The sequence below is a fragment of the Babylonia areolata genome, chromosome 17 (assembly GCF_041734735.1).
Source record: "Babylonia areolata isolate BAREFJ2019XMU chromosome 17, ASM4173473v1, whole genome shotgun sequence".
Taxonomy (NCBI): Eukaryota; Metazoa; Mollusca; class Gastropoda; order Neogastropoda; family Buccinidae; genus Babylonia; species Babylonia areolata.
Genome location: NC_134892.1, coordinates 22622035 through 22648191, shown reverse-complemented (window position 1 = coordinate 22648191; position 26157 = coordinate 22622035). Strand labels below are relative to the sequence as shown.

General features: G+C 43.3%; 1 protein-coding gene across 2 annotated transcripts in view; it reads left to right on the top strand.

Annotated features, from left to right (window-relative positions):
* The window catches only part of LOC143291756 (uncharacterized), a 37293-nt gene that overhangs the window by 1369 nt on the left and 9767 nt on the right, over positions 1-26157 (top strand). For both annotated transcript variants that reach the window (XM_076601872.1, XM_076601873.1), the window contains exons 2-12: positions 3041-3131; positions 5045-5145; positions 13560-13701; positions 14186-14276; positions 14715-14862; positions 16500-16655; positions 17452-17566; positions 18316-18472; positions 19741-19963; positions 23012-23072; positions 24734-24888. In XM_076601872.1, coding sequence (XP_076457987.1) covers positions 3041-3131; positions 5045-5145; positions 13560-13701; positions 14186-14276; positions 14715-14862; positions 16500-16655; positions 17452-17566; positions 18316-18472; positions 19741-19963; positions 23012-23072; positions 24734-24888 — 1440 coding nt within the window. The remainder of the gene's footprint in view (positions 1-3040; positions 3132-5044; positions 5146-13559; positions 13702-14185; positions 14277-14714; positions 14863-16499; positions 16656-17451; positions 17567-18315; positions 18473-19740; positions 19964-23011; positions 23073-24733; positions 24889-26157) is intronic.

The following is a 26157-nucleotide window of genomic DNA, read 5'->3' as shown; positions in this document are numbered from 1 at the left end:
TCATTCAAGAAACATTCCACAATTAGTCGGGGGTTGATTGGAAACAAAGTCAAGGACATTTACCTGTTTCATTTGCGTTTTCACCCTTTTTCTTTATTTTCTGATCAGTCACACTGAACAAATTGGAGCTTCCAGCAGCTGATTGCATACATATTGATGTTGCATGCCGATCCATTTTTGATTTTCAGCTGAAATAGCAGTGAAGGGAAAAGGCTGAAAGATAGATAAATCACTACCAAATGTGTTTCTTGTTGTTTTCAATTGACCTCTGATTGTTGGACATTCCTTGGATGATATAATAATGAATTTTCATGTTAAAAAAAAAAAAAGATTTGGTGATTTCATGCCCAGACAATCAGATTTAACCAAAACAGAAAGTTGACCTTAATCTTCAATCAGTAGACAGTTCATGGTCAGTGTGATACTGGAAGATGGAATATAGGAGGTTATCTTCACTGCTTAATCAGACCTTGATTCTTCCTGTTGCTTTATCTTCTCACTTTCACTTTCCCTTCTTCGTGAGCTTGATAGGCACATTTAAGCTGACAGAAAAGATTCTGAGTTTAATCAGTTCTGAGAACAGACAGATACATTATGTTGATGTCATAACATTTAGTTGTTTTTTGTGGGGTTCTTTTTTATTTCTTTTTTTTTTTCTCTTTTTGTGGGGGGTGAGGGGGGAAAGGAGTGGGGTAGGCATGTTGATGTCATAACATTAAGTTGTTTTTTGTGGGCTTTTTTTTGTTGTTGTTGTTGTTGTTGGTTGGGGAGAGAGGGGGGGGAGGCATTAGAAGTAAGGAAACACTTTCCATTCTGCTTTGTTTATTTTGCTGTTGTTTTACTTACATCAATACATGTGTCTTGATCATGATTCATAATGATAATGATGTGCATAACTGTCAGTCATGTAGAAACCCATAGATTGGTCTAGCCATTGTTAAAGATAGACTTACAGGGTGATGCCACTGAAATCCAGTGAGCATAATCATGATAATGTGCTGTTTCATGTTCATGGTTATGGTTAATGATTTGTAGGACTAGGACTGGTAGAAGTACTAGAACTAGAAGGCAAATGATAGGGGTCGAACACGAACAAAAATGGGCTGACATTACAATTTGTAGTTAATGTAAAAAGACTGCATAATTTGGGAGTGAATTGGTGGAAAGAGGTGTTGGGGGGGGGGGGGGGGGGTCTGAGGGTCTGATTCTAATCTGAGGGTCTTCCAGCATATGTCTGACATTAGTCACACTCAACAGTGTGCTGTATAAGTACAGTATATAATTGCATTCCTTGGCTTGAGTGACAGGTCACTTTGACCTACCAACAAACATTATTGTGTACATACTAACATAGGCATGACTAATTTCACCAAATGCACAGAGCTAAGTTGTGCATATATCATTATATGTAATAGAATGTATTGTGAGTAAGATTTTTTGTTGCTGTAAATAGTCTTCATGGAACTTCACAGGGTGAATGTTAATTGGAAAGTCAGACTTTGGCAAGGGAGGTGGTAGAGATCAGTAATTTTATAATGACAAATGAAAAAGTATATTCAAACATTCAAAGATTTTTTTTTTTTTTTAAACACAATCTCTTATGTATAGAATAAAATTTGCAAAAACATGGCAGTGGAAAAAGAGAGAACTCCAAAGCATGATTTAAATCATACAGTGTATACATACAGCAAATATATGTATATTTGTGCTTTGTTTAATGTAGACTTGATGTAAATCATATTTCTTGTAAATAATTAATAATCATATTGACATTCGTAAAAACAAGCAGCACCCCTTTATGATTTAATATTGTATTTAATATAGTGTTTTGAATACAAAATCAACAGATGCAACAAGAGAGTAAGGTGAAATTGCCTTGTACTGTTGCAGTTTTATAGTTACATTCAATAAATCCAATTGAAGTTTTATCTGTTCCCATGAGAAAACCTGATGTAAGTAGAGCTGGGAATACCATCACCTGAGTTCAGACTGGGAGACCCAGTAAACAGATTAGAATTTTGCTGGTTTTTGTTGTTGTTGTTGTTGATTTTTGTTGTTGTTTGCATTTTCTCAATGGTTAAACAAGCCAAGACAGTGAAGACTGACAGATGTGAGTGCAGACAATTTTAAACTAAAGGGATGCAATTTGGTTTTAAACAGAAGAGTATATAAGATATTGACATGGATTGCTTCCCCTCTGTCATGAAGCTTGTTAACCAAATCAGATACGGCAGATATAAGGATGGTATATAATGTGTCAGCAGCTTATATTTTATGCTTAAAGTTAAACTGTTAAAGATTTTGACAGCCTTTTTCTTGTCTGCAGTTCAAGATTTTGTGGAAGGTATTGTCAACTTGGCAACACTAACAGTGTATAGTACTGTAATGGTTTTTCAGATTTTCTGATAACACTTATTATGGGCATCCCTGATGCTTTGACAGTGGAAAAAACGCACTGAATGTTTATCGTTGGTTCTGAGACATTACAACTTCAAGAGCAAACACATTAAGAGAGAAAACAGTGTATCAGAGTATCACTAAGATCATCATGCTTCAAAGAACTGTCCCTTCACCAGTTATTGGTCTTGAAACCAACATGATGATTAGGACTGAAGAAGCTGATATATGGCTGCCTTTGTATACATGTAACAATATAGTTCTGATCAGAATGTGCAGCATTAGAGTGACCATCTGAGAGTAGTTTAGCATACCCCTAGTTATGGGGGTCCCCTAAACTCTTCTTTTTTTTTCTTTTTTTTAACTGATCAGTGGCCTTATCTTTGTGTTTTTCATGTGTTTCTCTTCGTTCTGTCCCCAGCTGCGTCTCAACAGCATCAAGAAGCTGTCCTTATCTTTGTGTTTTTCATGTGTTTCTCTTCGTTCTGTCCCCAGCTGCGTCTCAACAGCATCAAGAAGCTGTCCTTATCTTTGTGTTTTTCATGTGTTTCTCTTCGTTCTGTCCCCAGCTGCGTCTCAACAGCATCAAGAAGCTGTCCTTATCTTTGTGTTTTTCATGTGTTTCTCTTCGTTCTGTCCCCAGCTGCGTCTCAACAGCATCAAGAAGCTGTCCACCATTGCTCTGGCCCTGGGTGTGGAGAGGACGAGGACTGAGCTCATCCCCTTTTTGACAGGTATGTGCTGGTCGTGTGTATGTTCTGTGTGCTGTGTACAGCTGGTCATATATTCTGTGTGGTAAGTACTGGTGGTGTGTTCTGGTTGTGAGCATGTTCTCTGTGGTGTGAACTACTGCTCATGTGTATGTTCTTCTGTGTGGTATGTTCTGGTTGTGTGTATGTTCTTTGTGGTGTGTACTGGCCGTTTGTATGTTCTGTGTGGTGTGTATGTTCTTTGTGGTACATACTGGTCATGGGTATGTTCTTTGTGGTATGTACTGGTTGTGTGTGTTCTGTGTGATGTGTACTGGTCATGTGCATGCTCTGTGTGGTGTGTACTGGTCGTGTGTGTGTTCTGTGTGGTATGTACTGGTCGTATGTGTGTTCTGTATGTACTGGTCATATTTACGTTCTGTGTGGTATGTACTGGTAGTGTGTATGCTCCGTTGGTGGTACATAGTGTGTACTGGTTGTGTGTATGTTCTGTGTGGTATGTTCTTGTCATGTGTATGTTCTGTGTGGTATGTTCTTGTCATGTGTTCTGAGTGGTATGTACTGGTTTTGCGTATGTTCTGTATGTACTGGTCATGTGTATACTATTACTATACTGTTCTTTGTGGTATGTACTGGTCGTGTGTATGTTCTGTGTGGTATGTACTGGTCATGTGTATGTTCTGTGTTGTATGTACTGGTCATGTGTATGTTCTGTGTGGTATGTACTGGTTGTGTGTATGTTCTGTGTGGTAAGTAGTATATGTACTGGTGGTATGTTCTGTGTGGTATGTACTGGTGGTGTGTAATGCCTGTGTGGTATGTTGTGATGTACTGGATGTTTTGTCACAATTTGTGTCTGTCTGTCTGTCTGCTTGTGTGTGACATTTTATATCAGAAATTAATGTAACTATGTAAGCTTACAGTTGAGTCAACAGCAAAGTAAGAGCTGTATGATCAATATCAGAGACTGACATAACGTCATAAGGCAAGCTTACAGTTGAGTCAACAGCAGAGTGAGAGCTGTTTTATCAATATCAGAGACTGACATAAACTTACAGATGGCCCAGCAGCAAAGTTACAGATCAGTATCAGAGACTGACAAAAGCTACACTTTTACAGTTTGGTCACAGCAAAGCGAGACCTGTAGTGTATGATCATTATTAGAGACTGACATAAGCTTACAGTTGAGTCAACAGCGAAGTGATCAATATCAGAGACTGACATAAGCATAGACACATATCCATGATGAGCATCATTTGCAGACAAGTATCAGTGATGAGCATTAAATTTTGTATTTGTATTTCTCCTTTTTTGTCACAATAGATTTCTCTGTGTGAAATTCGGGCTGCTCTCCCAGGGAGAGCACATTGCTACACTGAGAACGCCACCCATTTTTTTTGTATTTTTTTTCTGTGTGCAGTTTTATTTCTTATCGAAGTAGATTTTTCTACCAAATTTTGCCAGGAACAGCCCTTTTGTTGCCGTGGGTTCTTTTAAGTGTGCTAAGTGCATGCTGCACTCAGGACCTTGGTTTATCATCTCATCTGAATGACTAGCATCCAGACCATCACTCAAGGTCTTGTGGAGGGGTAGAAAATATTTGCGGCAGAGCTCAGTGCGCTCAGATTCACTAGCTTCCAAGGCAGACGCATTACCTGTAGGCCATCACTCCACTTTTCAGACATATCTATGATGAGCATCATTTGAGCATCATTTTCAGACACGTATCTATGATGAGCATCATTTTCAGACATATCTATGATGAGCATCATTTTCAGACATGTATCTATGATAAGCATCATTTGAGCATCATTTTCAGACACGTATCTTTGATGAGCATCATTTTCAGACATATCTATGATGAGCATCTTTTTCAGACAGGTATCTATAATGAGCATTATTTTCAGACACGTATCTTTGATGAGCATCATTTTCAGACACCATCTATGATGAGGATGAGGTGTTGCTGGCCCTAGCAGAGCAGTTGGGAAACTTCACGCCCCTGGTGGGAGGCCCTGAATATGTACACTGCTTGCTGGTAAGTTTGAATGGTTGATTGATATACATAATTATATTATGGACTGAATTATTATGATTGATATGGATGGTTATATCCTCGGTCAGAGACCAGGCTTTAAAGTATTTTACAAACATGGAGTTACCTGCACAACAAGCTGCGTACCTGGGTAGAGCCTACTGACAGCTTGGGCACTCTTCATTTTATTCCTGTCAGTCGGTCGCCCAGGCTGCAGCATGCATGTGTGCACACAAACGCGGACGCGTGCACACATGTATATTGAGAGGATTTAACCATGAAATTTTGCCAGGGACAACTCTGTTGTTGCCATGTGTTCTTTTAATTGCGCAAAGTGGCTGCTGCACACGGTACCTCAGTTTATCGTCTCATCAGAATGACCGGCATCCAAACCGCCACTTGTGGAGTGTGTGAGAAAATTCTGGCGAATGTGGGGTTCAGTCTGGTACACCCAGATTCTCTGACATCCTTGATGGTGGTTTTACCTCTGGACCACAACTGCATTCTGCTTTTCACGGGAAACAGTGGTAAAGTTCATGTGCTGTTATGGTTTGGTAGGGTACATTCAGTGGTCAAAAGCTTTTAGAATTTGTAAGCCTGGTTTAAAAGTCTGAAAACAACTACTCTGGTTTGTAAAAGATTTTCAAGTTTTGCCTCTATATTACTGATAATGAGGAAAAAAATCTTTTTGTGATGAAGCATAACTTCGAATTATTCCACCTGAACTTGAATTTGAAGTAAAATAATGAATCAAAACGAAATATATGTCCGAAATAATCTCTGTCATGGAAATGCTGGCAAGATAAAATGCATTTTATCCAGGCTCCTATGTTTAAATTTTTTGGCTTTTAGTGTTTTAAAGGTTTTGAATTTTGTGTGTGTGGTATCATATGGGAGAGCTATTAAATTTTCTATCTGTACAAACTGGGAATTCACTGCTTTTTGTTTGTTCGATCACTGAATCAGTCACATGCATTGTTGGAGTGTTAAATTCTTGTGGAAGTGTTCCATACATGCACATGTATGCATGCATGCATACACATAAACAGTAAAAAAGGTGTTAAAAAAAACAACAACAACATGAGCATGGCATAAGAAATAAGTATTGATCATTAATTGCGATGCTGTTTGTTTAAGTCTGTCACCAATAGTAATGTGAAAGCAGGTTGCTGCTTTTTGCGTCTGTGTGACACTAATCCTCCTCCACACGTCTGCTTGCTTAACCTTTCTGTCAAGCATCGCATGGACACGTGTCTGTCTGTCGCGTTTCTCTGTGTGAGCCTGTCTCTGTCCAGTCTCTGTCTCTCCTTTTTCCCTTCCCTGTGTGGCTTTGCTTTGTTTGCTGCATTGTTCTTTGTGTCATTGCTTTGTGTGTCTCATTCTTTGTATCATTGCTTTGTGTGCCTCTTTTGTTTTGTTTTTTTTTTTGTTTTTGTTCTTTTCTTTATTTTCATCTCTCTCTCTCTTTTTTTTTTTTTTTTTTTTTTTTTTTTTTTTAAGTTTTACTGTATCTTTCTCTCACTCCTTCCTTTCATTCCCCTCTCTCTCTCTCTCTCCCTCCCTCCCTCCCTTCCTCCCCTCTCTCTCTCTCTCTCTCTCTCTCTCTCTCTCTCTCTCCCTCCGCCCCCTCCTTTTCTTTCATCTCTTTCACTCACTTACCCTTTTCATCTCTCATTGTCTCTGTCTCTCTCCCCCTCTCACTCCCTCTCTCTCTCTCTCTCTCAGTGTCCTTTTTTTTTTTTCTCCTTTTCTCTCCCCCATTGATTTTCTCTCGCTCTCTCTCTTGTTCATTGTTTCTTCCCTTTTTATGTGTGACTGATAACAAGTGATATAAACGACAACACAAAAAAAAAAGAATCCGCAGCAGCAACAAAACTGTAGACATTGATTATTCTTCCTGTACACCTTTGAGAACAGAAAAGAAGGGGAATAAATGTTTGTTTGATAATGAAAAAAAAAACAACGTTCAGGAAGGATTAAAAAATAAAAAAAGTATATGAAAGGAAAGGGGGGGGGGGAGAATAGAAAGAAAAATGGAGGAAAAAAAAAAGAACAAACAGCAACCAAAAACATAAAAGAGAAAAATAGTATGAAAGAAGAAGCAAAACGTGAAAGAGAAATGGAAAGACGAACAAATTGCAACAAGCAAACAAAAGAGAAGAAATAATGATAAGATAAATAAAATTATTAATAAAAGAAAAGAATCGAGAAAGAAGAAACAAAGAAAAACAAAGAAAAGCCCCCACACACACAACAAACCAATAAAGTATATAAACAAATCAAAACATTCCATAAACGAGTCCACCAACACGTGAACTCCAAGTCACATGTCAGCCAATACACGAAACCTACAGTCCCTTCAAGTTCAATATCTGCTGAGCACATGATCTCCGTCATGATGTGGACCCAAAATAACTCCTGCACGTTCGCATGTCAGACAGACAGATCCTATAATGAGATCGGATATTAGGAATGGCAAAAAATAAAAATAAAAAATAAATAATAATAATAACATATGCACACAAAAACAAGTTTGTGCGCACACACGCATCCACACCTGCATGTACAGACTTTCGGTCCTACAGGCACAAGCGTGCACGCACGTCACGCATGCACTTCTACCTCCACACACACACACACACACACCCACCCCAACCCTACATATATCACCCATACATACACATACACGCACGCGCGTGAGCACACATGCACACCTCCTCCCCTACACACACACACACACGCGCACAGACAGCACGCACGCATGCTCTCTCTCTCTCTCTCTCTCTCTCTCTCTCTCTCTCTCTCTCTCTCTCTCTCTCTCTCTCTCACACACACACACACACACACACACACACACACACACACACACACACACACACACACACACACACACACACGCCTCCTCCCCTGCACACATGCATGCAAGCACACAAACCCCGACCCTACACACATACACACACGCTCGTACGCACACAACACACGCATGCACACACACACACAGCCCTACACCAAGGACAAAGTCATCATGGAAAAGGTCACACCACCAGCTAGCTGCTACAGTGCTAGAGAGGTTTTTTCCCGGAACAATGCGTAAGACTAAGTGTCAGAGGCTGTGTATTTTTGAAGCTTTGGGTGAGGCTGAGAGAGGAATTAAATGAGTGTGGTGCAGCGTGTGATTTTGGCTTTTTCAGTAGTGCGGGAGGGGTGGGGGGTAAAACTTAAAAGTAGATGGGGTTTGCACGTGGTGAAGAGACAACAGTTCGGAATAATCTGTTGTAGCTTTTTTTTCTCTTCTGTTTGGTGATAGAAAGAGATAGATGAAGGTGGGGGGTGGTGATAGAAACAGATAGGTGAAGGTGGGGGGTGGTGATAGAAACAGATAGATGAAGGTGGGGGGTGGTGATAGAAACAGATAGGTGAAGGTGGGGTGTGGTGATAGAAACAGATAGATGAAGATGGGGGTGGTGATAGAAACAGGTAGATGAAGGTGGGGGGTGGTGATAGAAACAGATAGATGAAGGTGGGGGGTGGTGATAGAAACGGATAGATGAAGGTGGGGGGTGGTGATAGAAACAGGTAGATGAAGGTGGGGGGTGGTGATAAACGGATAGGTGAAGGTGGGGGGTGGTGATAGAAACGGATAGATGAAGGTGGGGGGTGGTGATAGAAACAGGTAGATGAAGGTGGGGGTGGTGATAAACGGATAGGTGAAGGTGGGGGGTGGTGATAGAAACGGATAGATGAAGGTGGGGGTGGTGATAGAAACAGATAGATGAAGGTGGGGGGTGGTGATAGAAACAGATAGATGAAGGTGGGGGGTGGTGATAGAAACGGATAGATGAAGGTGGGGGGTGGTGATAGAAACAGATAGATGAAGGTGGGGGGTGGTGATAGAAACAGATAGATGAAGGTGGGGGTGGTGATAGAAACAGATAGATGAAGGTGGGGGGTGGTGATAGAAACAGATAGATGAAGGTGGGGGGTGGTGATAGAAACAGATAGATGAAGGTGGGGGGTTGGTGATAGAAACAGATAGATGAAGGTGGGGGGTGGTGATAGAAACAGATAGATGAAGGTGGGGGGTGGTGATAGAAACAGATAGATGAAGGTGGGGGGTGGTGATAGAAACAGATAGGTGAAGGTGGGGGTTGGTGATAGAAACAGATAGATGAAGGTGGGGGGTGGTGATAGAAACAGATAGATGAAGGTGGGGGGTGGTGATAGAAACGGATAGATGAAGGTGGGGGGTGGTGATAGAACCAGATAGATGAAGGTGGGGTTGGTGATAGAAACAGATAGGTGAAGGTGGGGGTGGTGATAGAAACAGATAGATGAAGGTGGAGGGTGGTGATAGAAACAGGTAGATGAAGGTGGGGGGTGGTGATAGAAACAGATAGATGAAGGTGGGGGGTGGTGATAGAAACAGATAGGTGAAGGTGGGGGGTGGTGATAGAAACAGATAGATGAAGGTGGGGGGTGGTGATAGAAACAGATAGATGAAGGTGGGGGGTGGTGATAGAAACAGATAGATGAAGGTGGGGGGTGGTGATAGAAACGGATAGATGAAGGTGGGGGTGTGGGATGAAGGAGTGTGGATGGACAGAACAGGAGGAGGCTTTTATTCCCCCCTTGAAGTGAAGGTTATGTTTCTCTTATTGAAGCATTACCATTATTAACAGAATTTGGCACAATTCACAGATGGCAGGAGGAAAGTGTCCATTATCAGAATGGTTTGCTGATCGAAAGGTGGACATCCAATGCAATGCAGTGCAATGCAATACAGTACAAAACTACACTGCACAGCATTGCACAACTCTACACTACACTACACAACACAACAAATACAATAACAAAGAATCTTTGTGTGTGTGTGTGTGTGTGTGTGTGATAGAAACAAATAGTAGACAATGGTGGGGTGGGGGCATAATGACGGAACTGGAAAGGGAGAAGGGGTTGTTCACCACATCAGAGTGGTTGTTGAAAGAGGGATGTCCAGTGCAGTGCAATACAAATCAGTACAGTACAATGCAGGAACATTGGAAGAATCTGTAGGCTTTTGTCTCAAAACAGAAAAAATGAGAAATGAAAAGCGATGGTTGACAGATAAGAATGAAAACCTAGAAATAAAAAATTCTTCAGAAATAATATTTTTCTGCATCAGACAAGAAATGAACTTCAGACAGGTGATGAGAAGAAGGAGACAGCAGCATCAAAGCGGAAACAGAAGAAAAAGCTTATTTTGGCATTGTCGACGTCAAGAGCGTTCCTGTTAGTTGGTTGCCGTGCCAACCTTTTTGCCCCACAACGTTAATCAGCCACCACTACCACATACATAACCACCACCACCCCTTCACACGACCCCACCCACCCTGCCCCGCCCTCTGTCCTTCCCCTCCCTGTCATTGATTGTGACGTGTTGCATGCCGCAAAGTCTGGCATTAGCTGTCAGTGTCAGGAGCAGGAGCTATTGATCAGGGAGACGGATCACGTGTCATGGTCGTCACAAAACCATGACTTTGTTCGTCGTGTCTGCATTCTGCTCTGCAGCTTGCTTGGTGCAGGAGGTCTTTTTTTTCCTGTGTCACCTCTCCATTGGAAAGTGGTGGAACAACGGGCTCTTTGGGAAGTCTTTGATAAAAGTTGGCTGTTGACTGTAGTTGTAAAAGGGGCCTGAAATAAGTGAAAAACTCTTGTGCGGATAATTGAGTTGGCTGTTTATAAAAGGAACAGGTTCTTTCTTTCTTTTTATTTATTTTTTTTTTCATTGTATTCTTTTGTGCTTTGAGGTGAAGATCAATTTTTTCCACTCATGCACACATAACATGTTTTTGGGGGGTGGTGGTGTTTTTTTTTAAGAGAACAGAAAAGTATAATTTCCGGTAAAGATATACAAATGCACAAGATAGGGAGCTTGTAGTACTTAAGAAGACAAAAAAGATGCAAAGCTCAAAGTAAAAGAGCTGACCAGTTGACTGCTTTTGAACTGAGGAATTCAAGAGGTTAGCAAAGGCCGTTTTTAAAAAAAAAACAAAAAAACTGCAAGCCAGGTTCATTCTATATTTTGAAAACAAGATCACGAAAACTAGCATCCTTACAACATAAAACTTGCTTTTGTGGAAAGCCCGTCTAACAACGCAAGCTTCATCGAACCTAGACCTGAGCAGCGCAACCTTTGTCAAACCTAGACAGGAACAACGCAGCCTTCGTGTTGAACCTAGACCTGAACAACACAGCCTTTGTCAAACCTAGACCTGAACAACGCAACCTTCATCGAAACTAGACTTGAACAACACAACCTTCGTTGAACCTGGACCTGAACAACGCAATCATAGAGGTGTTAGGAAGCGGGTTCTGAAACTCAGTTCCACGTTGTAAGAAAGGAGAAACTGAGGACCTTGCTGGCTGGTAACAACACAACTCCCCATCTGACTGCCGCCTCCTCGCAACGATGGAAGGGGTCAGTACGAATGGAGACCTCGGACTGCTGACGCAGAGCATGGCTCCACAGCTGTACCTGCCTGGCTGTGTCGTCAACATGGACGTGGCCGTGCTTGCCTCTCTCTGCGCTCAGGACCTAAACCTGTTCGACTGGAACACCACCGTGACCCCTGATTCACATGCCCCGTTTTTGTCCCCTCCGCCATCTCCCCCTCCTCCTCGTTGTCAGGAAAAGGTGGTGTCTTCAGGTTCTTCAACAGGGCGGAGGGGGCGGAGTCGGAGGAAGTTGAGTGCGTCCAGTGGCCGTTCGGCAGACGCTAAGCTTGGGATTGATTGCGACTTGAACGCTCTGCTGTGTGCCTTGACCCTAGAGGAGTGTAGGATTCCGTCCATGACAGAATTGTTTGTAAGTTGTTGGAGACAGAGGGGTTTTGGGGGGGGGGTGGGGGGGGGGGGGGGGTTAGGAGTATAGAATTCCAACCATGACTGAGTTGCTTATAAGTTGTTGGGGGGAGAGGATTTTTGTTGTTGTTTTGTTTTGGTGGTGTATGTTTTTTTTTTTTTTCCCCTTTGCAATGGTGTTTTTTTTTCTTTACAAAGGAAACATTATCAGTAAAGCAGAATCAGACATCATAATGCATAATTGCAAAGGGTCTTTTATATATATATATATATATATATATATATATATATATATATATTTGAAAATTCTTTTGAGTTTTTGACAAAGTGAAATAAAACAAACCAACCAAGTAATAATTATTGGTAAATCGGTAAGTAAACAATCAATAAAATGCACGCACACACACACACACACACACACACTCACACACTTGCAGTCTCACAGCCACCCACACCCTCGAATCCTCCACTCCTGTAAAGCTGCGTTACCAGTCATGTTCTGCCGTCGATATAAAGTGTCAGTCCTAGCCCACCCCCATTTTGATGGGATACTCCACCGTACCTGTCAGAAACGCTCCTCACATACAAGCCTTTGCGTCCCATCCAGTTTCTCAGGCAGGGAAATGGGGGTGTGGGAGGATTTTGAAAGTACCCAGAATGAACTGAAAGTCTTTCAGCTTTTGCAGTTTGTTTTTGTGCTCCCACTATCTGGAATTTTCTGCCTGTCCGTCTTCGGCTCCAACCAACACTCTCATTCTGTTCAAATTCCAGTTAAAACTCATCCGTTTTGTGAGTTGGGTTTTTTTTTGTTGGTTTTTTTTGTTTCCTTCTTCTTCTTCTTTCTCCTCTGTTAATTTGAGTTATTTTCTTCTCATGGGTGTGTGTGTGTGTATGGTTGAGTGTGATTGGTCACTTTGGGGCGTGGCTGTGGGATGGGCAATATTGTCATCGCAATAAGTCTGATTTAATGTAAAGAAATTGGTGAAACAAATGTCATTCACTACTGTTATTATTACATTGATCATGATGACTGTGGTGTGTTGACAGCAGCTCTGTAAAGCTGTGTAACTGTATGATACACTGTGTTGTTGTCATGAAGACAGCCGTGTGTTGTGTTGATGACAGCTCTGTAAAGCTGTGTTACTGCATGACACACTGTTGTTGTCATGAAGACAGCCCTGTGTTGTGTTGACAACAGCTCTGTAAAGCTGTGTAACTGTGTGACACACTGCGTTGTTGTCATGAAGACAGCCCTGTGTTGTGTTGACGACGGCCTGGTAAAGCTGTGTAACTGTGTGACACACTGTGTTGTTGTCATGAAGACAGCCCTGTGTTGTGTTGACGACAGCTCTGTAAAGCTGTGTTACTGTGTGACACACTGTGTTGCTGTCTTGACAACAGCCCCGTGTTCTTGTCTTGACAACAGCTCCATAAAGCTGCGTTGCTGTGTGACACACCCATGTTGTCGTGACGACAGCCCCGTAAAGCTGTGCTACTGTGTGACACACTGTGTTGTCATGACATCACCCCCGTAACGCTATGTTACTTTGTGACACGCCATGTTGTCATGATGACAGCCCCCGCTGGAGAGCCTGGCGACAGTGGAGGAGACGGTGGTTCGTGACAAGGCAGTGGACTCTCTGCGCAACATCGCCGCTCAGCACAGCCAGACAGACCTAGAGAACTACTTTGTGCCCCTGGTCAAACGACTCGCCTCAGGTCAGTATTTTAATGATGATGATCATGACGATGATGATGACAGTACAAGACAGTAGACTGTCTGTATGACATCATCGCACAGCACAGCCAAATTGAAAATTAAAATGATAAACGATAGAAATAATGATGATGATGTTGATAATAGTGGACAAAGTGATTCTCTATCTCTCTCTTTTCTTTTCCCCTTCATTTCTCTCCCTCCCTCCATCGCCCCCTCTCTCTTCCCCTTCCTCTCTCTCTCTCTCTCTCTCTCTCTCTCTCTCTCTCTCTCTCTCTCTCTCAGTCTGTGTGTGTGTGTATCTGTGTCTCCTCCCTCACTCTCCCACCTCACCTCTCTGTCTCTCTTTTTCCCCCTTCCTCCTCTCTCCCTTTTCCTCCCAACATTCTTCTCTTTCTCTGTTCCCCCTGTGCTCAGCATGCGCTAATGTTCGCTGCAAACAGTTGTGAACACTCCGTCCAAGACTGCTGTGGATTGTTTGTTCAGGTGACTGGTTTACGTCGCGGACATCGGCCTGTGGTCTGTTCGCCTGCTGCTACGCTCGCGTTGCCCTCAGCGTCAAGGCAGAGCTTCGTCAGTGAGTATGCTGTTTTTTCTTCTCCGTTTGTGGGTTGCAGTTCCCATGTTCACTCTTATACATGTACACAAATGGGCTTTTTTCCCATGTGTATGACCGTTTTTACCCTACCATTTAGGCAGCTATACTCCCATTTTCGGGGGGGGTGCATGCTGGTTATGTTCTTGTTTCCATAACCACGACATGGATCACAGGATCATCAATGTGCGTAATTTGATCTTCTGCTTGCGTATACACACGAAGGTGGTTCAAGCACAAGCATGTCTGTGCATATGTTGGCCTGGGAGATCAGAAAAATCTCCACCCTTAACCCACCAGGCGCTGTAACCCGAAGATTCGAACCCGAGACACTCAGATTAAAAGTCCAGTGCTTTAACCACTGGGCTATTGTGCCTGTCGTTGAATGGGTTGACGTGGATTGTTGTCACCGCTGTGCAGGCATTTCCGCAACCTGTGTGGGGACGACACCCCCATGGTGCGTCGTGCGGCCGCAGGGAAGCTGGGCGAGTTTGCCAAGGTGGTCGAACCCGAGTACCTCAAGTCGGACCTGATACCACTGTTCACCGTTCTGGCTCAGGATGAGCAGGTGTGTGTGTGTGTGGGTGGGTGTGGTGGTTGGTGGGCAGATTGGTAGGCTGGGGTGGGGTTGGGGGATATGTTTGACTTGATACCACCCTTCAGATTCCTCGCTCAGGATGAGCAGGTGTGTGTGTGGGTGGGTGGGTTGGTTGGTTGGCAGGCAGATTGGTAGGCTGGGGTGGGGGTGGGGGATATGTTCTACTTGATACCACTCTTCAGAGTTCTCGCTCAGGATGAGCAGGTTTGTGTGTGTGGGTGGGTGTGGTGGTTGGTGGGCAGATTGGTCGGTTGGGGCGGGGTTGGGGGATATGTTCGACTTGATACCACTCTTCAGAGTCCTCGCTCAGGATGAGCAGGTGTTTGTGTGGGTGGGTGGTGGTTGGTGGCAGATTGGTGGTTGGTTGTGTATGGGGGATATGTTCACTGATACCACTCTTCAGAGTCCTCGCTTAGGATGAGCAGGGGTGTGTGGGTGTGGTGGTTGGCGGGCAGATTGGTAGGTTGGGGTAGGGTTGGGGGATATGTTCTACTTGATACCACTCTTCAGAATTCACGCGTAGGATGAGCAGGTTTGTGTGTGTGGTGGGTGTGGTGGTTGATGGGCAGATTGGTAGGCTGGGGTGGGGGTGGGGGATATGTTCGACTTGATACCACTCTTCAGAGTTCATGCTCAGGATGAGCAGGTTTGTGTGTGTGGGTGGGTGTGGTGGTTGGTGGGCAGATTGGTAGGTTGGGGTGGGGGTGGGGGATATGTTCTACTTGATACCACTCTTCAGAGTCTTCACTCACGATGAGCAGGTTTGTGTGGGTGGGTGGGTTGGTTGGCAGATTGATGGGTCTGTAATGTTTGTATGAGGGGAGGATATGTTCAGCATGATACCACTCTTCACCGTTCTTGCTCAGAATGAGCAGGTGGGTGTGTGGAGGTGGGGGAGGAGGGGGGTGGGTGTCAGTTGGTATGTTTGTGTTTGTGTACATATGTGCACAGTTTGGAATATATGTGTGAGTGTTGTGGGGGTGATAGGGGTTGTGATTGAGATGTGGAACTGTGGTGACAGGATGGAGGGTATAGGAGACATAGAGAAGACTTCAACTTTTGATAGTTGACTGATGATGGTGTGTGTATATACAGATTTCTTCGCATCTCTGTACATTTCCACTCAGTAATCGACCAATGATGTGTGTGTGTAGGAATCTGTACATGTTTTTGTTTACTAATCAACCAGTATCTCTCGTTCTCTCTCTCTCTCTCTCTCTCTCTCCCTCTCTCTCCTTTCCCTCTCTTTCTCTTTCCCTCCCCTTGCCCCCCCCACCCCCCTCTCTCTCTCTCTCTGTCTTTCAAAAAAACAAATCAATCAATGACGTGTGTAAAGAATTCTTCTTATCTCTGTTCAATAATTGACCTCTCTCTCTCTCTCTCTCTCTCTCTCTCTGTCCTCTCTCTCTGACCTCTCTCTGACCACCTCTCTGTCTCTGTCTCTCTCTGTATCTCTCTCTATATAGAGAGATATATATGTATGTGTATATTTATTTTTATTTATATATATATATATATATATATATATATATATATATATAATTTTTAATGTCGACATAATCTTAAAAAAAAAAATTTTTAAATTGACCAATGATGTGCGTGCACAGGATTCTGTGCGCCTGCTGGCGGTGGAGGCGTGTGTGAGCATCGCCTCCCTTCTGCCGTCGGAGGACACGGAGCAGCTAGTCATGCCCACCCTGCGCCAGGCGGCCGAGGACAAGTCCTGGAGGGTGCGCTACATGGTGGCCGACAAGTTCACAGAGGTGGGTGTGCGGATCCACTATTTTCAGAAGTTCAGCAGTTGATTGGGGGTGGGGGGGGTGGGGGATTTTCAGAGGAAAAGAACCCCCCACCCCACCCACACCCACACCCATAGCGCATCCTTCTTCCACCCTGCTCCCGTCTGCAAACTTCACTTTCATGATTTGCTGAGAGTTGTATGGGTCAACTTCCGGCGGCCGACAAGTTCACAGAGGTGGTTGTGCAAGTGCTGGTTTCTGTCGGTGGGTTGGTGGGTGGAGTGGGTCAAATTCTACTTATTCTTTGCCTTTTCACAGTGTCAGTCCAACCCGTCTGATAAATGACGCTGTCCTCTCCAAGACCTGTCTGGAGCCAGGTAGCTTGGTGTGTAGTTGAGTTGGTGTTGGCCATATGGTATCTCTGAGAATTCTCTCTCTCTCTCTCTCTCTCTCTCTCTCTCTCTCTCTCTCTCTCTCTCACACACACACACACACACACACACACACACACACTCACACTCACACTCACACACACACACTTTTCTCACTGAGCATTCACTCTCTCTCTCTCTCTCACACACACACACACACACACACACACACACACACACACACTCTCTCTCTCTCTCTCTCTTCTCACTGAGCATTCTCTCTCTCTCTCTCTCTCTCTCTCTCTCTCTCTCTCTCACACACACATTCACACACACACTCTTACACACTCTCTCTCTCAAAACATGCCAACTCATTCACTCACTCCCTCTACCACCTCCGTTGTATGTAAGCACCAGTGACAACAACATCACTGTGATGCTGTCAACAGCTGCAGAAAGCGGTGGGCCCAGAGATCACCAAGAACGACCTCGTGCCGGCCTTCCAGAGTCTACTGAAAGATTGCGAGGCTGAGGTCAGGGCTGCCTCCGCCAATAAAGTCAAAGGTGGGTGGGTGTACGTCACTGTATGTATCGTGTGTGCAGATTTCTGTCAGATGTTTTCTCCGGATGTGTTTCACTGTGTGTGTGTGTGTGTGTCACTGTGTGTGAGGGTGTGTAACTGAACGCGCGTCGCTGTATGTATCTGCAGTGTGTGTAGGTCACTGTATGTATCACATGTGTGTAGATTTCTGTCAGATGTTTTCTCCGGATGTGTTTTACTGTGTGTGAGGGTGTGTAACTGAATGCGTGTCGCTGTATGTCACTGCAGTGTCTATACGTCACTGTATGTATCACGTGTGTAGATTTCTGTCAGATGTTTTCTCCGGATGTATTTTACTGTGTGTGAGAGTGTGTAACGATATGCGTATTGCTGTATGTCACTGCAGTGCATGTACGTCACTGTATGTATCATGTGAATAGATTTCTGTCAGATGTTTTCTCCAGGTGTGCTTCACTATGTGTGTGTGTATGTCACAATGTGTGACGGTGTGCAACTATACGTGTGTCACTGTATGCCACTATAATGCGTGTGTGTCTGTGTGTTTGACTATGTGTAAGGGTGTGTTACTCTACAAGTGTCACTGTATGTCATTATAATGCGTGTGTGTCGCTGTATGTATTGTGTATGCAAATTTTTGTCAGACGTTTTCTCACTGTGTGTGTTAAGTGTGTGAGGGTGTGCAACCATATGCGTGTCTTTGTAAGTCACTATAACGCGTGTACGTCACTGCATGTAACACGTGTGTGTGCAGACTTCTGTCAGACGTTGTCACCAGACGTGCGGGAGAACATCATCATGACCAACATCCTGCCGTGCGTCAAGGACCTGGTAGCTGACGCCAACCAGCACGTCAAGTCTGCACTGGCCTCCGTCATCATGGGTCTTTCGCCCATACTCGGCAAGGACAAGTAAGTAATGATGACAATAAATGGGAGGGTTTGTGAAAAGCTGGAACTGTCCGAACAGTACCGAAGCTCAAAAGTTCGCTTGATTTCCGTCACCGGCGAAGTAACTCCAGCAAGACTTATGTGGGTAAACACCGACTTTTTGAACGCGGGCAACCTTTTGAAAGTGGAGGCATGTTTCCATGTTTACAACCACTGCTTCTGGCTGTCAGACGACTGTTGTGTTTTTGCTGAGATGGTCCTGAAAATGATACCCTGTCCTTGATTCTGATGTGTCAAAAATGTGTTTAAAAGCAAGTTTGGGGGTAGGCATGGCATGCCTGTCATAGTGACCATGATGTTATCTTTCCTGACAGCACCATAGGCGATAGAGCACCTGCTGACATATTATTCCCCCTGACCATGATATTATTCCCCCTGACCATGATAATATTATCCCCCTGACCATGATAATATATTATCCCCCCTGACCATGATATTATTCCCCCTGACCATGATATTATGTCCCCTGACCACGATATTATTCCCCCTGATAGTATTCCCCCCTGGCCATGATACTATGTCCCCTGACCACAATATTATTCTCCCCTGACCATGATATTCCCCCTGACCATGAAATTATTCCCCCTTACCATGAAATTATTTCCCTTGACCATGATATTATTCCCCCTGACCATGATACTATGTCCCCTGACCATGAAATTATTTCCCCAGACCATGATATTATTCCCCCTGACCATGATACTATGTCCCCTGACCACAATATTATTGTCCCCTGACCATGAAATTATTCCCCTTACCTTGAAATTATTTCCCCTGACCATGATATTATTCCCCCTGACCATGATACTATGTCCCCTGACCATGATATTATTCCCCCTGACCATGATACTATGTCCCCTGACCACGATATTATTCTCCCCTGACCATGATATTATATTATTCCCCCTGACCATGAAATTATTTCCCCTGACCATGATATTATTCCCCCTGACCATGATATTATTCCCCCTGACCATGATACTATGTCCCCTGACCACGATATTATTCTCCCCTGACCATGATATTATATTATTCCCCCTGACCATGAAATTATCCCCCCTGACCATGAAATTATTTCCCCTGACCACGATATTATTCCCACTGACCGTGATATTATTCCCACTGACCGTGATTACCGTGATATCATTCCTACTGACTGTGATATCATTCCCCCTGACCATGATATTATTGAACATTCCCCCTGACCATGGTATTATCCCCCCTGACAGCACCATAGAGCACCTGCTGCCGCTGTTCCTGAGCCAGCTGAAGGACGAGTGCCCGGACGTGCGGCTGAACATCATCTCCAACCTGGACTGTGTGAACGAGGTGATCGGCATCAAGCAGCTCTCCCAGTCCCTACTGCCCGCCATTGTAGAGCTGGCTGAGGACACCAAGTGGAGGGTCCGTCTGGCCATCATAGAGTACATGCCCCTGCTGGCCGGGCAGCTGGTGAGTCTGGTTTGTTTCTGGGTTTTTTTTCCTGCGTGCAGTTTTTTTAAAAATTTTTCCTATCGAAGTGGATTTTTCTACAGAATTTTGCCAGGAACAACCCTTTTGTTGCCGTGGGTTCTTTTACGAGCGCTAAGTGCATGCTGCACACGGGACCTCGGTTTATCGTCTCATCCGAATGACTAGCATCCAGACCACCACTCAAGGTCTAGTGAAGAGAGAGAAGACATCGGCGGCTGAGCCGTGATTCGAACCAGCGCGCTCAGACTCTCTCGCTTCCTATACGGACGCGTTACCTCCAGGCCATCACTCCATATGAGCAGATTCTCTGCTCAGCAGACATGATAGAGTATTTGAATTTCAGAAGATAGAAATGGCAAGCTTCAGTGAGAACAGTTTTGCTGTCTGTCTTGTGTGCGGATAAATGAAATGGTGCGTAACACAAAGTGCGCACACACACACACACTCTCTCTCCCCTTACCCCCTCCACACAGCTGGAATTGTGTGGTGGGCATGACAAGAGAGAAAGAGCAAAAGCTGGTTGTGTGCTTTGGGAGGAGGAGATTTTTGTGCCTCTCTCTCTTCGATAAACCAAAACATCACCTGCATTGACAGAGCTCTGCTCTCTACAGTCTCCAGCATCAGCAGTCGTTGTTTTTGGGGGGACACTCTTCTGTTTTGAAGTTAGTGGGTGGGTGGGTAGGCTTGTGTGTAAGTGTGTGGTTATATAATTATTATATGTGTGTGCTTTTTTTTTTTTTTTTTTTTTTTGTACACTTATAGTTGACTTCATCAAGTTTTTGCGCCTTATACATATTAGTAGTAGTAGTTCCTTTTTTATGTATTGATTTATTTATTGATTTTTATTTTTTTTCTCAAGGCCTGACCAAGCGCGTTGGGTTACGCTGCTGGTCAGGCATCTGCTTGGCAGATGTGGTGTAGCATATATGGCTCTGTCGGAACGCAGTGACGCCTCCTTGAGCGACTGAAACTGAAAACTGAAACTGTGCTATATTTCTAGTATAATCTGTCTTTAATTACCATGACTGAATGAATCGTTTTGCTGACTCTAAAGGGGTTCACAGAGGAATCACTTTACTGACTTTAAGAGGTTCATGTTGTTTTCACTTGTTTATTAATTAGTTGTTAAACGATCCTCGTTTTGTCATTTTTCTGAATAACAGGTTTTATTGTTTTCCCAAGTTCATTGTGTGATCAGTCTGTATTCACCCTGTTTAAATCGGCATCACAGCTGTAAGAGAAAGGTGTATCTCTCCCCTTACCCCCTCCACGCAGTGTGAATTGTACGGTGGGCATTACAAGAGAGAAACAGTAAACTTGCTGTGCGCTTTGAGAGAAGGTGTCACTCTGCCCTTCTGTCTGTCTTTGAAACAGCAAGACAGTTTGTTAGTTTTGGCTGAAGATTTTGAAAGCTGTTTGTGAGAGAGAGAGAGTGTGTGTGTGTTAACCAGTCTTCACTTTCTGCAGCCTTGTGGGCTAGTTGGCCTTTGGGAACCATCCCAACGCCGACTGTCCTAAAACCCTCTTGGCCGAGAGAGTGGGGATGTACTTGGGCAAGGCACTCTCCACTATAATCAAATTCTAGCCCAAATAGTCGGAACAGCAGTTGCCTCCTCTGCTGTTCTGAAGGTCATAGTCGGACACGACTGACTATCATATAACTTTCTTGATTTTCTTTAGAACAAGTTTCACTGTTTTCCAAAGTTCAGTGTGTAATAAGTCTTTATTTACTTGTTTTCTCACCCAGTTCTAGTTCTCTACATTTTCTTTATAGCATATATTATTTATAGTTTCATTGTTTTCCTATGTTCAGTGTGTAATAAGTCTTTATTTACTTGTTTTCTCACCCAGTTCTAGCTCTCTACATTTTCTTTATAACGTGTTTTATTGTTTTCCAAGTTCAGTGTGTACTCTGTCTGTATTCACCCTGTTTAAATCAGCATCACAGCTGTAAGAGAAAGGTGTATCTCTCCCCTTACCCCCTCCACACAGTGTGAATTGTACGGTGGGCATTACAAGAGAGAAACAGTAAACTTGCTGTGCGCTTTGAGAGAAGGTGTCACTCTGTCCTTCTGTCTTTGAAACAGCAAGACAGTTTGTTAGTTCTAGCTGAAGATTTTGAAAGCTGTTTGTGAGAGAAGAGTGTGTGTGTTAACCAGTCTTCACTTTCTTGATTTTCTTTAGAACAAGTTTCACTGTTTTCCTAAGTTCAGTGTGTAATAAGTCTTTATTTACTTGTTTTCTCACCCAGTTCTAGCTCTCTACATTTTCTTTATAACGTATATTATTTGTAGTTTCATTGTTTTCCTATGTTCAGTGTGTAATAAGTCTTTATATACTTGTTTTCTCACCCAGTTCTAGCTCTCTACATTTTCTTCATAACGTGTTTTATTGTTTTCCAAGTTCAGTGTGTACTCTGTCTGTATTCACCCTGTTTAAATCAGCATCACAGCTGTAAGAGAAAGGTGTATCTCTCCCCTTACCCCCTCCACACAGTGTGAATTGTACGGTGGGCATTACAAGAGAGAAACAGTAAACTTGCTGTGCGCTTTGAGAGAAGGTGTCACTCTGCCCTTCTGTCTGTCTTTGAAACAGCAGGACAGTTCGTCAGTTCTAGCTGAAGATTTTCTTGTTGTATGTGCTGGTTATTTGTATATTAAAGGTTTAGTTATTTGTAGGCTTGATTTATATTGTAAAAGTTTAGTTGTTTGTATTTTGAAAGTTTAGCTATTTGTATTTTATTTGTATCTGAAAGGTTTGGTTATTTGTATTTGAAAGATTTATTTGTAAGCTTTATTTGTATCTTGATGGTTTATTTTTTTTATCTTGAGGATTCCAACTGAATATGTATCTGTATGGTTTTTGATTAAAAAAAATTTTTGTTTGTTTTTTAAGGAGTATATTTTTGGTTAAATGACCTGAAACGGAATAACGTGATGAATTTTTGTTGTAATATGTGAACCCGATCCAACGTTTTCTTTGTATCATGTGTGCAGTGTATTGTTTTGTGTGTGTGTGTGTGTGCAGGGAGTGGAGTTCTTCGATGAGAAACTGAACTCACTGTGCATGACGTGGCTGGTGGATCATGGTGAGTTAGAACCTTTTTTTTTTTCTTTTTTCTTTTTTTTTTTTTTTTTTTCATGAGGTGCAGTGGCAAAGTTGGTAAGGCTTTTGGACTTCTGGTCCAGTGTTCGCCAGTAGTCAGGGTTCGAGGATCCCTGTTTCGGTTTGGTGTTGTGTTCTTGAGAAAAGGCGCTTTACTCCTGTTTTCCTTACCCCACCCAGGTAAGAACAGGCACATGGCTTTGGTTGGGGAAGATTGAAACTGTGGAAGGAAAGGATTTGGGGCCAGTTTTCCTGTGCTGAGCCCGAGATATTGGATATGAATTGACCGCCCCCGATAGCTGTAAAAGGGCTGTGGGGGACCCTCAGCAATTTTCTGTTAATCCAGAATTTCACAGAGTTAACAAAGACATGAAGATACCAAGTACATTTCTGTGTGAACTGATACAAAGGTGCATGAAATATGGCTGCACACATCAGAGTAACACACAGACAGACACAGTATGGGACCTTTAACATTTTTCTGTTAATTCAGAATTTCACTGAGTTAACAAAGATCTGCAGATACCAAGTACATTCCTTTATAGATTGATTCAAAGGCACATGATATTCGGTTGCATGCATCAACAGAAAACACACACACACGCACACACACACACACACACACACTCACTCACTCACTCACTCTCACTCTTAAAGAAAGGAAAGTGTCAAAAGCACATTCACAGAGGGGGAAAAGAAATTAAAGACGCACGCACATACACACAAAAAATCTATAGCATAAACCTTCATTTCCAGAGGAAGATCTGAATTCATGTGAATGGCCATGAATTGTTGCAAGATCAGTTTATATTGTGTGCATTGAGCGCATACGTGTACCAGTCTGAGTGGATTCCTTGTACAGAATTTTGCCAGAGGACAACACTGATTGCCATGGGTTCTTTTTCAGTGCGCTATGTGCAAACCTGGGAGAAAGGACGAGAGTGGGATTTGAACCCACACCCTCACGGACTCTCTGTAATGGCAGCTGAGCGTCTTAACCATACTGCCAGCTGCCTGCTTACGGTTCAACACATATATGAGTGAATGGGGGAGTCACAGCCCACAAACAAAAGAAGAAATAAACTACTTCTGCGTTCACTCGTATGCACACGAGTGGGCTTTTACGTGTATGACCGTTTATACCCCGCCATGTAGGCAGCCATACTCCGTTTTCGGGGGTGTGCATGCTGGGTATGTTCTTGTTTCCATAACCCACCGAACGCTGACATGGATTACAGGATCTTTAACGTGCGTATTTGATCTTCTGCTTGCATATACACGCGAAGGGGGTTCAGGCACTAGCATGTCTGCACATATGTTGACCTGGGAGATTGTAAAAATCTCCACCCTTTACCCACCAGGCGCCGTCACCGTGATTCGAACCCAGGACCTTCAGATTGACAGTCCAACGCTTTAAACACTTGGCTATTGCGCCCGTCGAAGAAATAAACTAAAACAAAATAACAAAACAAAAATGAAGATGAGATGGTTTGTTTTCAGTGTTTGCGATCCACGAGGCATCTTAACCCTTTTGCCTCCCCCCTCCTCACAATTCAACACATATGCAAGTAAAAGTGGGACTCGCAACCCCACAGATGAAAGAAGAAGAAAACATGAGACGAAGATGACATGATGTGGTTACAGTGTTTGCTATCCGCGAGGCAGCGACTCTGAACCTGAAGAAGCTGGTGGAGAAGTTTGGGGTGGAGTGGGCCCAGCATACAGTCATCCCGAAGGTGCTGCAGATGGCGAAGGATGCGAACTACCTGCACCGCATGACCTGTCTCTTCTGCATCAACGTCAGTACTCCACCAGCCCCGCTCCCTGTAGCTAGCATGGGGGGTTTGGTGTATGTGTGTGTGTGTTTGCACGCGTGTGTAGGTAGATTCTAGTCGAATGCTCTGTCTGTTCGTTGAAGCATTTTTGTGAATTGTTGGTTTTGGGGGAGGTTGTGTGTGTTTTGTGGGGTTTGGTGTCTGTCGTTGTGTGTGTGTGTGTGTGTACATCCTAGCCAAACTGTTATTTGAAGCGTATTTATGAATTGTTTGTTGTGGTTTTGTATTTTGTTGCTGTTTTTTTTGTTTGTTTTTTTTGTTTTTTTGTTTTTTGTATGTGTATGTGTTTGCTTGTTTGTTTTGTCTGTGTGTGTGTGTGTGTGTGAATCCCTCCAAACACTCTGTTATTTGAAGAGTTTTTGTGAATTGTTTTTTTTTTTGTGTGTATGTGTGTGTGTGTGCATGTAAATCCATGCCAAACGCCCTGGTGTTTGAAGCGTTTTTGTCAGTTGTTTTTGTTTCTTTGTTGTGTATGTGTGTGGGGGTGTAAGGCCCAACACTGAGCTTATATCACAGATTGACGTAAGTTTACATTTGGGCCAACAGTAAAGTGAGAGCTGTATTATCAATGGCTTCTCCAGTCAATGGGAAACCATTTACAGCTTAGTCTTTTTGTGAAAGACTATGACTCTCAAACTAGGAGGCAAAATTGCACTGGCTCTTAGTGCTGCAGCCTTGTGGGCTGGTTGGCCTTTGGGAACCATCCCAACGCCGACTGTCCTAAAACCCTCTTGGCCGAGAGAGTGGGGATGTACTTGGGCAAGACACTCTCCACTATAATCAAATTCTAGCCCAAATAGTCGGAACATCAGTTGCCTCCTCTGCTGTTTTGATGGTCATAGTCGGTCACGACTGACTATCATATATATATATATATATATATATATATATATGTGTGGGTGTAAATCCCATCCAAACACTGTTTGAAGCGTTTTTTGTTTTTTCTTTGTGTGTGTAAATCCCAGCCAAATGCTGTATCTGTTAATTGAAGCATTTTGTGAATTGTTGTTTGTTGTTGTTGTTTGAATATGTGTGTGTGCGTGTAAATCCCGGCCAAAAGCATGTCTGTTGTTTCAACCGTTTTTGTTTGTGAATTGTTTGTTTGTTTTGTGTGTGTGTATGTGTGTTTCTCCACTGTCAATATGAGACATTTGCTTCTCATAGGTGTGTGTGTGTGTGTATGGTTGAGTGTGGTAAGTCATTTTCGGGCATGGCTGTGTGTGTGAACGAGTT